The 14,794-nt window shown below is 36.6% G+C and overlaps 1 protein-coding gene and 1 non-coding gene across 2 annotated transcripts; one reads left to right on the forward strand and one right to left on the reverse strand.

The window, feature by feature from the left end:
- Positions 1–5,201: 5,201 nt before the first annotated feature.
- On the forward strand, positions 5,202–10,837 carry LOC113322337 (dihydropyrimidine dehydrogenase (NADP(+)), chloroplastic-like). Its single transcript, XM_026570411.1, has 7 exons — positions 5,202–5,723; positions 7,249–7,515; positions 7,620–7,790; positions 9,649–9,761; positions 9,876–10,062; positions 10,278–10,387; positions 10,473–10,837. The coding sequence occupies exons 1-7, from the start codon at positions 5,448–5,450 to the stop codon at positions 10,630–10,632; spliced, it is 1,284 nt and encodes a 427-aa protein (XP_026426196.1). The 5' UTR covers positions 5,202–5,447; the 3' UTR covers positions 10,633–10,837.
- Positions 10,838–11,050: 213 nt separating this feature from the next.
- On the reverse strand, positions 11,051–11,123 carry TRNAR-CCU. Its single transcript has one exon. It is a non-coding gene; the product is annotated as a tRNA-Arg (tRNA).
- Between the last annotated feature and the right edge of the window lie 3,671 nt (positions 11,124–14,794).

Raw genomic sequence — 14,794 nt, forward strand, 5'->3', positions numbered from 1 at the left:
TACCCTTATTTGATTACTGATTTTCATTTTTCAAACCCTAATTTTGAATTTTGTGGATTTGTTTTTAAAATTTTCGATTTATGGTTGCTGTTGAATGGTAAATAATGAATATGGTTTCTGGGGATATATTATGAACTTAGTAATTGAATTGTTTGGATGGTTTTTTGTTTGTTGTATGTGCAGAAACAGATTTTTTAGGTACCCTAAAAGGAGCTTTAGGGTTGAATTATTCACCACAAATAAATGGACTCTATACCATGATTTGGATGTAAACTATGTTGATCTTGACATGTTGACTGATATGATTATGTGGGAGATGAAGATTAGTGAGGCCAAGAAGCTCAATTTGTTTTGGTTTACTGCAGATAATATACCAGAACTGATTACCAATGATGAGGAGTTATTTACAATGTGGAACAGGGCTGAATATCAAGATGATGGTTATGTGCATCTTTACTTCAGTATTAGTGACAAGGTTTTGAGGTCTGGTGATGAATGCACATCATCTTCAGGGGTTACCAATGAAGTTATGTATTTAACACCTACTAAGAAGGTGACAAGTGACTCTGAGATGTTGTTTTCTACACCTAAGAAAAAGGTGACACATGAAGATGACTTTATGTTTTCTACACCTAAGAACAAGGTTGTTAGCAATTCTCCTGCTACTAGGAAAAGTCCAAGGTTAGTTTGTAAGTCCATTGATGCTCAGATAAATGTTGCATTTGAGAGGTTACTTTTGAATGATGAGGATATGTGCCATCCAGATGATAATGTGGATGTAGAGTATGAGAACATTCAACTAGATAATGTGGAAGAGGATGTGTGCCATCCAATTGATGATGATAGAAGTCCACTCTGCTCTGATGATGAGGAAAATGATATTGACATAGCTGATGTCAGAGATTTTGTGGACAACTACTTTGATGATGACTTTTGGCAGAACTTTAAAAAGGAAGGTAACTCACAATATCACTTTTGATTAAGCTATTTAATGTGTTATGATGACTAACAATACTTTTGGCAGACTATATAGGTTCACAAGGAGATGATGTACCTGAAGGGGATAAAGGAAAATGTATTGCAGTGGCTTTAGTGCCTAGTGATGATGACAACTGCCTTGGTAACTCACAATATCACTCTGACTCTGAAGATGAGAAATCTGACTCTGAAGATGAGAAGAAGAAAGCAGAGGCCCTTCAAAGTTTTTACCAGGAATGGGACCAAGAATCGGGTCCTGATATTGCTGATATGGATGAAGACTTATTTCCAGTTGATGATGGTCCATTAGTGTATAGTCCTGATGTAATGGAGGTGGGTATGCAGTTTGAAGACAAGATACAATTTAAGAAGCATCTCAGGACTTATGCAGTGATAAAAAAAATTCAGTATATTTTGAAGCCTTGTGACAATAGAAGGATTAGAGTGAAATGTAGGTATCATAAGTCTGAAGGTTGTAAGTTTGAAATATTTGCATGAAATACAAAGGGGGAGAAGACTTTTACTGTTAGAAGTATGAATCTGGAGCATACTTGTGTTGGAGATCCATTTAGCAGAAATAAATCAGCCAATGCAGAGTTTGTTGCTCAGTATCTGTTTGAGAAGCTGAAGACTGATGGATTCCTTCAGCAGCCATGGGACATTGCAGATGAATTCTACACTTCTCACAACACTTCTATGCCATATCTTGTTGCTTGGAAATCTAGGACTATGTGCTTGGAAAAAATGCATGGTAGCTATGGAGACTTTTATAAAATGGTTCCATCCTTTGTAAACATGGTAGCAAGTATTAATCCTGGCTCTGCATCAAATTACAATGTTGGAAGGTAAATTGTTAATGATAACCTTTGTTGTTGTTTTTATGTAATGTTTGTATAATGGTTATTATGTAATGTTTGTATTACAATTTTTGTATAATGTACATGTAATGTTTCAGGGCGGATAATTGCTTTGAGTCAATGATGATTGCATTTCATGCTCCAATTCATGGGTGGAAAATGGTTGCAGAAAAGTGGTTGGTGTTGATGCATGTCACCTTACTGGAAAGCTGGGAGGTGTTCTTATGGCTGCTACTGGTTTAGATGCACAGAACCAGGTTGTACCATTAGCAATACAAGTGGTCAGAAATGAATGTTTTGAGAATTGGAATTTGTTTTTGAAGCAGTTAAAGCCCCTGATTGAATCAGATGAAAGAATTACTTTTATTCTGATAGGAAAAAAGGTTTGATTGAGGCTGTTAGTGCTTCATTTCCAGGAAGCCCACACAAATATTGTTTTAGGTATGTTCATTATTTTTACCATAATTACTTTTTTTTAACCATTATATGATCTTTGTGTTTCACCTTCTAATATAGGTTTTGCTGAATTTGTAGACACATGTTCAAGAATTTGAAGACTCACTACAAGGGTTCAAAGATACATAACCTTATCTGGAATGCTGCTAAAGCCTATAAGTTCACCCATTGGAAGGTAATAAATCACTTTGTGTTCTTTTGTAACTTTTTTATGTCATGGAATGTTTTATTAGTTATAAATTATTAATAGCCTTCATGTTTATCTTTGTCCAGTTCCACATGGATGCTTTGGTGCTGGAAAATGCAGTTACTGCTCAATATATGATGACTGAGGATCCTACCCAGTGGTCTAGAGCATTCTTTGACCCCTCTTCATTCTGTGAACATATGAACAATAATTTCTCTGAGTCCTTTAATAACATTATTAAGAAACTTAGAGACAATTGTACCTTGGGATTAATGTATTGATAGTTAATAATGGGCTTGTGGTATAGGAGAAAGCAGTTGTCTTTGAACTGGAAAAATGGTGAATTAGTACCTGAAGCAATGAAGTTGATTGAGAAGATGAAAGAATGCACTGGTCAGTTTAGGATTAGTGGTGCTGTATATGGTCAGAGTTATCAAGTTACATCAATTCACAATTCTGTCTTCCAAGTTGATCTGATCAACAAGACTTGTAGTTGTGTCCAATGGCAACTGAGGGGCTTTCCCTGTCAGCATGTTGTCTTTGTATTAAATACTTTAAGACCTAATTGGGCAGAGTAAGTTTATTGATGTCCGTATGTTTATTGAATGTCTGTATGTTTGTTGAATGTGCTCAACTACTTTCATTTCTCATTTACTAATGTCATGTAGTTGTTTCCCTTGTCTGTTTTGTAGTTATTGTAGTCTATACTACACAGTGGATGCATACAAAGCCACTTATACTACCAAATGCAGTTACTCAGAGGGAGAGAATATTTGGAAGAGGTGACATCATTATTTACCCTTTACTGTTTTTTTTGTCCTTTTCTTCTTTGTTGGGAATCTTATCTTGTTCCCTTTCTTTATTACTTCTTTACAAGTTCATTTAGGATTACTTTATGTCTTGGATTTTTCTATTTATAACCAGATCTAACTTTTTTTTTTCTTCTGTGTTCCTTCTTTTGTTTGTAGCCCCAAGACCCTTTTGTCAAACCACCTATAGATATGAGGAAACCAGGAAGACCTGCTAAGAAAAGGAAGTTGGGGCATGATGAACATGTGAGTGAGAAGGGACAAAGGACATGTAAGAGATGCAACCAGATAGGCCATAACAGAAGAACTTGTGCTGGTGGTGAGGTTGGTTCTAATCCTAAAGGAAGGTGACCAAGAACCATGGTAGATTGAGGAACCCAAGAAACTACTTACCCAGATCCAGCTGAGTGCAGTTCCAGCAGGAGACAAAGAGGCAGAGGTTCTAGGGGAGGCAGAGGTAGAGGTAGAGGATCTGCATCAACTTCTGCAGCTGCATCAACCTCAGCATCAACATCTCAAACTGCACCATCAACATCTTATACATCTGCATCTAGAGGAAGAGGTGGAAGGGGTGGTAGAGGAGCAAGAGGTGGAAGAGGAGTTGTGCAACAGACTTTTAGCCAGTCTGTCAATGGTGCTGGTTGGTTCAGCCAGACTTTGAGCCAAACTTTTCAAGCATCAAAGCCACAAAATAAGGGAACATCTGCAACTCAGTAGAGTTTGCTTCTTTTTTTTTTAAGTTTCTTTCCAAGACTATTTTAGTTATGATCTTTTGATCAGTTTATTATAAGGATAATGGTGTTCAACATTTTAAGTTACATCAGTTATATATATATATATATATATATAAGTAGTAGATTATATAAACTTAGTTCTTTTCATTACATTTGTAGATTGTTTTGTAGTTGCTTACACAGGTCAGCCATCTTCAACTTAGCAGATATTTCCTTGGATTTGGCAGCAAGGAAAACAGCATCAGAGACTCACTGGAAGTCTTGATATTGGATGTTGTTGCATTGCAGGTAACATAAATTGTGGTTGTGTTTATTTCTACAAACTTTTAGAATGTATTTTCCACTGCAATTCTTCTTACAAGGTTGATTTTGGAGTGGACAGGAATTGAACTGTTGGTTTATGTCACCACAAGCAAAGCAACAGTTGTTGGCAGGAAGCTGAACATCCAAAGATTTAACATAATCTATTGCATCTACAAACCATTCAAAATAGTTGCAATTGGAGCAGTTGAAGAACTTCTCAACAGGATGCTCAGGAGTTTGAGACAGCAACATTATCCCAACACCATTGCAAGGTACATTCTTGCACCTAGAGTAGATCCATGAACACTGAATTGGTGGATGATTATCTATTTCACACACGGAACAAACACTGTTAGAACTGCTACTGCTAGTTACCTCCACCATGCTTCTTTTGCATAATTCTATCCATTGTAGATGATTGTTTAGATTTTTAAGAGGAATTTTATTTGCTGCAGATAAATGGATGATGGTTTTATAGCAGACTAAACAGAATATGACCGTTCTGACAGTGATGATGTGTACAACTTGCCATGTCATTGTGATTTTCCAGGTGGCAGTTGCAGAGATGACATGGACATGTTACCGCGTGTACAAGATACCACGTAAGCTAGTGTGGTTAACTACCTAGAGTTAGATGTCAAGGGCAACTTTGTCTACTTTTGGGTACAAATACATGTGACGTGGCACCGTTTTTTTATTTTTGAATTTCGGATGGAAAAGCTTCTCAAAGGAACGTATTTGTAATTCTGTTTAAAGGAGGATCATATTTGTAATTAAAATTATTAAGAGGTACATGTAGTCTAAAGAAAAAAAAAACATTTTTTATTTAATTTTATAGATACGTACGAAATACACAAAGGAAATGAGACAGAAAGAGGAGTAGAAAATTCCAGTTCTATCTAACTAATCACCAGAGACACTGACAGCTATCCATTCTATAATTTTCCTCCATAATGCATTGCCATCAAAGATTCCTTGAATTATTGTAATAAAACTTTAGTATATTAAACTCAGATTCACCGATCCAAAAGAAAAATTAAACTCACATTCAAACTAATCAGCTCAAAAGTCTTCATCAGTCAGTGATCATTCTCTCTGCCTCTGAATTAATTCTTAATTGTTAATGGCATCTTTAAGTTCAGCTCATGTTCGTGGAGGAAATTCTTCTCTATTAGAATTTCCTAAACTTAGACGATCAAATTATGGTAGAACAAGTGTTAGCAGTGTTGGTTTTAGAGTTTTTGCTTCTCAAGCAAAACAAGAACCAGATCTAAGTGTTACTGTGAATGGATTGCATATGCCAAATCCTTTTGTTATTGGTTCTGGACCTCCTGGTACTAATTACACTGTCATGAAGAGAGCTTTTGATGAAGGTTGGGGTGCCGTCATCGCCAAAACAGTAATATCTCTCGCCCTCTCTTGATCTTGTTTTTCATTTGTTATGAATTTGCTAATTTGATGCTTGAGATCTGATCTGAATTGGAAGCAATGGCTATTCAGTTCTCTTGCTAAGTATTTGTTTACGGAGTGAATTGAACTACAAATTGCAATTTGTTTCGAAATTAGCTCTAGTAATAGTGATTTCTAGGTTGACTATCTTAGGTGTTACTGGATTAGTAAAATAATTAGTCAGGCATTTTTGTATTCCTTTGGTTAATTGTATCTAAACTGACTTCTCATCTATATAAGAGTAATATTGTTTTGAATACAAATGGAATATCCCCTTAGTACTCTGCTTTATCAATTATTTTTTCCTATGAGCTAGGATCTGTTAACACTGTGGTGGACATCAGGATGACACGTTTTACTACGATTGCCGATTTAGGGGATGATGTTGATCATCAAATCTAAAATAGACCCGACTCTAAACATTCTAATCTTTAAAAGTGTAATAGTTTACCTGTTCAACTTTAGAAGTTTAGAATGGGTGATTTCTTTATCATCTGGTTGGCCAGCACATTGTTTTTCCTCATGTTCCTGGCCCGGCCTAAGAATCTGTCAATGTTACATAAGTATTTGCTAATTTGGGCTGTAGGTTAAGCTCATACTGTTTTCTGACTTGGCCTTATTCATTTGGAAATGATTAGGAGAAAAAAACAAACATAAGACAGTTTAGACTGTAGGTGAAGCTGATGTCAAAAGGAAATTTCCTAGCTTATGATAAGCAGCATAGTGTAACTGCAACAACTCTTTGACAGAGCAAAGGTAAAAGATCCATTGGATAGACGCTTCAATGGTTGAGTTAAGAATCTATAGATGATGAATACTTTTACTGATATTGTAGTTGCAACTGTTGCATCCTTTCATTTATGATCAGTTTAGTCATTAACCATTGATAGTTTCACAGCATGGAAATACATCAGCCTAGCGAATCCAGTAGAGATGGTTAGGAGAAAGCAATCAAAAGTGTGGTTTCTAGCAAAGTTAAGTTTTAGATGTTTAGATATAACTCAAACAAGATTCAGTTTTGCCTACTTTTGCACTGTAAGTGCATCACAAATTGTAGATTTTCATGTGGTTACGCAACATTCAGAGATGACTAAAGATTCCTTCGGTTTGATCCATATAACCTATTACTGGAACGATGTTTGCTTTTATGGACAAGAATCGAAGTGATTCAATTTTGAAAGGGTAACACCAAAGAAGCTAATTCATCTACTCGAAAGATGTGTTCAAAAAATACTTACTGTTCAATTTGTTTGGTACAGATCTGGTCATCTTTATTTATAATTTACATAAAAGCACTTTTATGTGTCTTAGCCCAAATGTTATATAATTGAGGCATCTTCGTCGCATTATCGATCTATTTTACTGTATGAATATTCAATGTTATCTACAAATTCTAGATTTAGAATTGTTGTATATGATACTACAGATCTGATGTTGGAATCTAACTCTCTGAACCCGCACTTCGTTTGTGGTAGGTATCTCTGGATGCTTCTAAAGTTGTCAATGTAACCCCCCGTTATGCTCGTCTCCGAGCGGGAGGAACGAATGGATCTGCGAAAGGAGAAATTATTGGGTGGCAAAATATTGAACTCATTAGTGATCGACCTCTTGAAACCATGTTAAAAGAGTTTAAGCAGTTAAAAAAAGAGTACCCTGACCGTATCTTAATTGCTTCAATCATGGAGGAATATGACAGGGGTGCCTGGGAAGAACTTATTGACCGAGTTGAGGAATCTGGAGTGGTATAATGTTCAAGACCAATTTTCTACAGTAAACTGATTTCAGCACCGTTTAGTCTACATCTTGCAATGTGATTTATCCTTCTTCTGTTGCTATTGCTTTTTAGGATGCACTTGAACTCAATTTCTCATGTCCTCATGGTATGCCCGAGCGGAGGATGGGTGCTGCTGTAGGGCAAGACTGTGCGTTAGTGGAGGAGGTATGTGGATGGGTGAACGCAAAAGCCACAGTACCTGTATGGGCAAAGATGACACCAAACATCACCGACATTACACAGGTTGGCTTGTTTACGCTCTTTCCATGACTTGTTTTATCGAGCCTGGTTTGCCTTTCTTATATTCATTCTTAATCTTTTGTTTGTCCTTATTTTTCCATTACCGGGTTTATATGATACCTCCAGTACCAAGAAATATCTTTAGCGAGTGTAGTTAAATAAATGCATTGCAATTATTGTGTATGACAAGCTTTAGCAGAAACTTTCAAATAAGGTTGACATTGTCATCTTCATAAAGTGGTTGCTGAAATCTGGAGTTCTCAACTTTCTTTCCTTTGTTCTTGTCCACCATCAATAGCACTGGGTATAGTTCAGGACTCGTACATGTCGAGTTCGTTCATTCCGCATAGAAAGTTTGGAAGGAGTCTTCAAACATGACTCTGCCCCGGTGACGATAAAATTGATTTTTAATTGACTTTTTTTATGTTTGTCCGCCACTCTGTGTTAGGATCTTCACGGACTTCTGGGCCCGACCACATAACACCGATATTGTCCCCACTTGACCACCTGTTGCAGCAGGTGTGGGTTTTTAATCTAAAAGGTTTCGGTGCTATGTAAGGAGATGCCCAAGCTTATTAGGCACCACATGTACTTCCTCTTATTCCATGTGGGACTATCCTACCTATACATATGTGGTTTACATCGCGCCACGTACTCCAACAATCTCCACCTTGGCGAGATTAAATCACCTCACCAATCCAATCATACTCCACCATATGATCACCGTCCGTATATGCTACCCATCGAACATGATTATTGTCACTACGCGCCCTGGAACCTACTCCACCTTGAGTTAATGGGAAGGCTAGCACTAACTCCACCTTGAGCACAACCTTGCCCACCACAGAACCCTGCTTCACCTGAGTTAATGGGTTGCGGCATTAACTCCGCCTTGAGCGCCAGCTCTACCTTGGGCCTTGCCTGCTCCACCTTGAGTCTGACTCCACCTGCGCCGTACCGGGTGACATCCACAACCACTTCTCCGTTCGGACAGTAGCCCCAACCATAGACTCTGATACCAGTTGTTAGGATCTTCACGGACTGTCGGACCCTACTTCTGGTCCCGACCACATAGTACTTCTGATCACCCATTAAATCACCTCACCAATCCAATCATACTCCACCATATGATCATCGTCCGTATATGCTACCCATCGAACATGATTATTGTCACTACGCGTCCTGGAACCTACTCCACCTTGAGTTAATGGGAAGGCTAGCACTAACTCCACCTTGAGCACAACCTTGCCCACCACAGAACCCTGCTTCACCTGAGTTAATGGGTTGCGGCATTAACTCCACCTTGAGCGCCAGCTCTACCTTGGGCCTTGCCTGCTCCACCTGCGCCGTACCGGGTGACATCCACAACCACTTCTCCGTTCGGACAGTAGCCCCAATCATAGACTCTGATACCAGTTGTTAGGATCTTCACGGACTGCCGGACCCTATTTCTGGTCCCGACCACATAGTACTTCTGGTCCCGACCACATAGAACCGATATTGTCCCCACTTGACCACCTGTTGCAGCAGGTGTGGGTTTTTAATCTAAAAGGCCTCGGTGCTATGTAAGGAGATGCCCAAGCTTATTAGGCACCACATGTACTTCCTCTTGTTCCATGTGGGACTATCCTAGCTATATATATGTGGTTTACATCGCGCCACATACTCCAACACTCTGCCTACTCGATTCTTCTTCTGCATCGAGTATTGCACTAGTATGCTCTCTTATGTGCTATTTATCTGTGCCTACTAGCCAATACATTGATGTGCCATTTGGTTATAGAACTGTTTTTCCTGCAATTTTATTTCGCATCGTATTCCATTGCAGTAACATTGTCCTACCCTTTCTTGTTGTATGCAGCCAGCGAGGATCGCCCTGAGAACAGGGTGCGAAGGGGTTGCTGCTATTAACACAATCATGAGTGTCATGGGAATTAATCTAACTAGTTTACGTCCAGAGCCTTGTGTTGAAGGGTTAGTGATATCTTGATCTTATGACAATACCCGGGAATTTATCATTCCAAAAGTTTTTATACTCTTCAAGTGTTTTCGACTAACTATTTTTTGTTTTTCCGTTAAATGTATCAGGTACTCCACCCCTGGAGGCTATTCGTGCAAGGCGGTTCATCCTATTGCACTTGGAAAGGTCATGAACATTGCTCAAATGATGAAATCAGAATTTGCTGACAAGGATTGCTCACTTTCTGGTATCGGAGGAGTTGAGACCGGTGGGGATGCAGCTGAATTTATTCTTCTTGGAGCAAATACAGTTCAGGTTTGAAGCATAATTAAAAGTTTTCATTGCATGTCCAGAACAGCTTTATACGTTTATCTCGATACATGTTATCTTTAATTCGTAGACTGAAAATTGGAACTCTAAACTGGTTTGGTTGAGATGTCAGCTCATACTGCCATACCATACCTACTGAAAAAGCTTATTTAGAAACTGAGTGGAAAATTAGGGAAGTCATAATGATCATTTCTTTGTAGGTTTGCACCGGTGTCATGATGCATGGGTATGGACTTGTAAAGAAACTTTCCGAGGAGTTGAAAGATTTCATGAGAAAGCACAATTTCACTTCAATAGAAGATTTTAGAGGGTATCTATCTGCAAGTATCTCCAATTGTTCTGTTTTTTTTTTCTTTTTTTTTTTTTGACGTTTTACAAATCTTTGGTATCTGCAGGGTTTCTTTACCGTACTTCACCACTCATACCGACTTGGTACATAGGCAGAGAGAAGCTATTAAACAGAGGAAAGCTATCAGGCTAGGTCTTCAATCCGACAAGGATTGGACAGGAGATGGTTTTGTGGAGGAAACCGAGAGCATGGTGTCTAACCAATAATCTGTTGATATATTAAAAAAGCATCACTTATTCTACATTTCGTGGAAAAGACAAGACATGAATCGTGAGGCTCTGTTAGTTTGTAACATGTAATTGGATTCTCTTTTCTAATAATCAATGTAGCCTAAACGGAGTTCTTTTTCAGTAGAACTTTTGAGGGTTCGAACCCCTCACCTTTTTCTCATTGAATAGATTTCTTCCTTAATTTCTCTGGTTTTTTTTTTTTTCTCTCGAACAGTGGTCGTGGATTGCATCCTTGACTCGCTTTAGGAGTTATTTCTGGCAATTAAGGGCCCAAACCATGTGGGAGGGAGCATGCCAAACTATTGCCAACAATCAGACCACTTGATGGTTGGCCTGGCATGGTTTTCTAAAGTGGTATTGCTTTCTTGAGTGTGAAAGAAAAAAATGATTGACGCGCGCCAGGTAGGGGTCGAACCTACGACTTTCTGCTTAGGAAACAGACGCTCTATCCACTGAGCTACAAGCGCTTTCGTACAATTTTTCTCATATTTACTTTTGACAATCCTGTTTGTTAACTCTGCCTCAGGCCTGGAGTCAGGATAGAGCTACGTGCGCTTTCATACGATCTTTCTCATTTCCACTTTTGACAATCAACACCTTGTTTATTCAGGTTTTGCCCCTTTGCGAGAGCCATCTGGTTTGAGATTTCGTTAAGCTTTATTAACAACCCACCTTTCCCTGACTCAATAGGCAATTGGACCAAAAACTGGATAGAAGACCGAACTATGCTCAAATCTCAGACAAAATTGCTACAGTCCGCTGGTTTATGTGGAAATACAGATGTTCAGTTGTCTTCGAAGGAAAGGATCCTAACCCGAAGGAAAGGATCCTAACCCGACATTTCCACATTTCCGCTGGTTTATGTGGAAATACAGATGTTTAGTTGTCTTCGAAGGAAAGGATCCTAACCCGACAATGCTGATAGAGATGATAAACAAATATCTACACTCAGCAGCTTCAATATCAATCACGAAAAAAACTTCAGCTAGAAATGTAGTATCAACTCCAAATTGGAATACAATTGACACGGATTGGATAATTTTTATAGATGCGGCTTTTAAGAAAGAAGATCTTTCAATGGGTTTTTCCTTTATCTTATATTCAGTGGACCAAGAGAAAATCATGTATATCGAAGCAGGCTCAGATAAAGCAATGACAGCTGCTCATGCAGAAGCAAAGGCAATGCTTAAAGCTACATCTTGGTTAAGAAATAATATTTTATCCAGTGTTTCAATTATCACGGATTGCAAAATTATTGCTGATTTCATCAACAAGAAATGTAAGGAAATATCTTGGGAAGCTGAAAACACAATAAAAGAAGTTGAAGTGAATCTGGATAACCTTCATCAAGGTAAGATATATAAACAGAAAATACAACTCAGCGGCGGATTCATTAGCTAAGGAAGCAAGAATCAAGAGCCTCCAACATTTATGTTTATATATTAGAGAAAAAATTTGTAAGTCAAGTATTTTTGAGAAAAATGATGTTGTAAACCTATTATACTATATTACTTGATTTATAATATCTTATCTTTTCAATTTAAAAAAAAAAAATTATCTCAAAATCTATCCCACTTTTTTCCATCTTTTAAGGATATTTTTCCTGGCGTTTTCAGGGGCGACCCCCGAAAGAATTGGGGGAAACTAATAAGACAGAAAAGGTTGGAAAATACTTATATGTCCCTTCATAATCAGTAGTTTAGTTTTTTGTTTTTTTATCTACCGATTGTGACTATGTTCTTCTCTTCTTTGAGAAATCCAAAATTCCATTGGTTTTTGAAAATTTTGAATTTGGGGCTACTACCACAATCGGTAGATAAATAACATCACGATAGATAATAAACATCACGAAACTACCGATTGTGTAAATAGAGAAATTCAAAATTTCATTCGTTTTTGAAAATTTCAAATTTATGGCAACTACCACAATCGGTAGATAAAAGAACATCATCAGACTGCCGACTTTACAATCTGTAGATAATAAACATCACGAAACTAACGATTGTGCAAATAGAGAAATTCAAAATTCCATTGGTTTTTGAAAATTTCGAATTTGGGGCAACTACCACAATCGGTAGATAATAAACCTCATTAAACTGCCGATTGTGCAAATAGAGAAATTCAAAATTTCATTGGTTTTTGAAAAATTTGAATTTGGGATGCTATCATAATCGGTAGAAAATTAACATCACGAGATTACCATTTTAACTACTGATTATAATTTTCGTAACTTAAACCAACATACATCAATATAAACTACCGATTATAGTATTGTCTACCGATTATGGAGGGCATTTTATACATTTCGAAAATTTTGAGATAAGGGGTGGCTTTAATTTAGCTTTGGGTGACCCTATTTTGTCTTATTAGTCGCCCCTAATTCTTTCGGGGTTTCCCCTAAAGACGTCAGGATATTTTTCTTAATCAATCAAATATTAATATTATAAGCCATCAGTCATATTAACTATAACCCACATAAAATAAGTCATCAATCCAACCAAACAGATTTTTATGATTATTAACATAACTCATAAAATTATACACGATTTTTATATATAGCTCAAAATAAATAATCAAATCCCTAAACCAAAACAATAAAATAAAGTTAATCATATAATTTTCATAATTATATTTATGTAAGATCTGTGGTATAATTGATAATTTTTTAAGAATACTCAGTTTAATGTAATCATGATTGAGAAAGAATAACATCATTTTAGAATTTTTCTATAGACTAATAATGTTTATGGAGTTTTAGAAAATTGATTTTAAAAAAGGAATTAAAACCTTAGTTGATTTCATCAAAATTTTCGATTATATTATTGTGGAAAATTTCAAGGGAATAATTAGAATATATAACCTCAGTTGATATTGTTGTAATCATGATTTATGAAAAAGAACGTCATTTTAGAGAAAAGGTGAAAGTTTGTGCTTAGTTTGTTTTGGGAGAAAAGCAAAAATTGAGGGTTTTTTCTTCTTTTTTTGCTCGATTAAGGTTTATAATAGGGCAATTTGTAAGAATAATGAGAGAATAATTAGAAATAAATTGAAGTATAATTTAGTTTGGATCTAAAAATAAAATTAGCGTTTATATTTTGGTTTTTGGGAAGAAGTAGGAAAAAATTAAGACTTGTTTGGTAATTTTGATTTTTCATTTTAACTTAAACTTTTTGGGCTATAGTTAATAAAATCATGGGCTACATTTAAGAGAAGCCTTTATTTATTCGACTATTTCAAATTGATGTTTGAAGGATTACATAGAAGAGGTGGTAGATAAGCGCATCCTCGTGTTTGATCATGATACATTGCATATTGACACTACAAGCGTGCAATGTAATTTACATTTTCTAAGATTACATAAAACCAAATAACATGAAAGAGACTAGCAGAGGTCTTGATCCTACACGTGAGAAATTTGATGCTCCAAACCATATCTTGATAATTTTTCGAACCGGCTTGTTGACCATTAATTGCATCCCCCTCAGTTATTACTTCAGTAAGAATAAAGAATTTCTTCGAATTAAATTCCAAATCACATACCTTTCTCGCTTCCATCAGGGAAGAAGTTGTATCAAAACCAATTTGGTATGCAGATTTTTGTTACGAAAGTTCTTGAATAATCTTCCACAACTAATAACAAAATCAGATTTCGTCCAACATGACATATTTTCTCTATTCTTCCTTCCACTAATCTGAATTAATGAGATTCTAGAGACAATACTTGAAGAAAAGCTATGTTATAACAAATCCATACACCGATTAAATCATGGAATCCCATTAGAAAACCCCGAGGACAATAATAAACCGTTGTAGTACCCATTGATAAAATTTATTGAAATAAAAACAAAAACCTAAATATTGCAAGAACACAATATTTTTATTAAAAAATCAAACAACAAACTACTATTTCCTAGATTTTCTCGGTGAATTTGAAGCCTCGGATCCAATACTGAATAAATCTAGATTAAACAGGAAGATGATGGAGAAAAATTAGTATAATTGTTTTGAAAAAACGGTTATGCGAGATAGAGAGAGATTATTTGAAAGAACGATCATTAGGATGTTAATTAGGATAATTGTTTTGAAAATGAATAATATTGGTTGGCCAGCAATTGGGGAAATCATAAACAACGACGGA

The sequence above is a fragment of the Papaver somniferum genome, chromosome 11, assembly GCF_003573695.1.
Source record: "Papaver somniferum cultivar HN1 chromosome 11, ASM357369v1, whole genome shotgun sequence".
Lineage (NCBI taxonomy): Eukaryota > Viridiplantae > Streptophyta > Magnoliopsida > Ranunculales > Papaveraceae > Papaver > Papaver somniferum.

Coding starts and splice junctions, on each gene's coding strand:
- LOC113322337 (XM_026570411.1), top strand. CDS start 5,448: ATGGCATCTTTAAGTTCAGCTCATGTTCGTGGAGGAAATTCTTCTCTA. Junction 9,762..9,875: donor CCAGAGCCTTGTGTTGAAGG/GTTAGTGATATC, acceptor TAAATGTATCAG/GTACTCCACCCCTGGAGGCT. Junction 10,063..10,277: donor TTGGAGCAAATACAGTTCAG/GTTTGAAGCATA, acceptor ATTTCTTTGTAG/GTTTGCACCGGTGTCATGAT.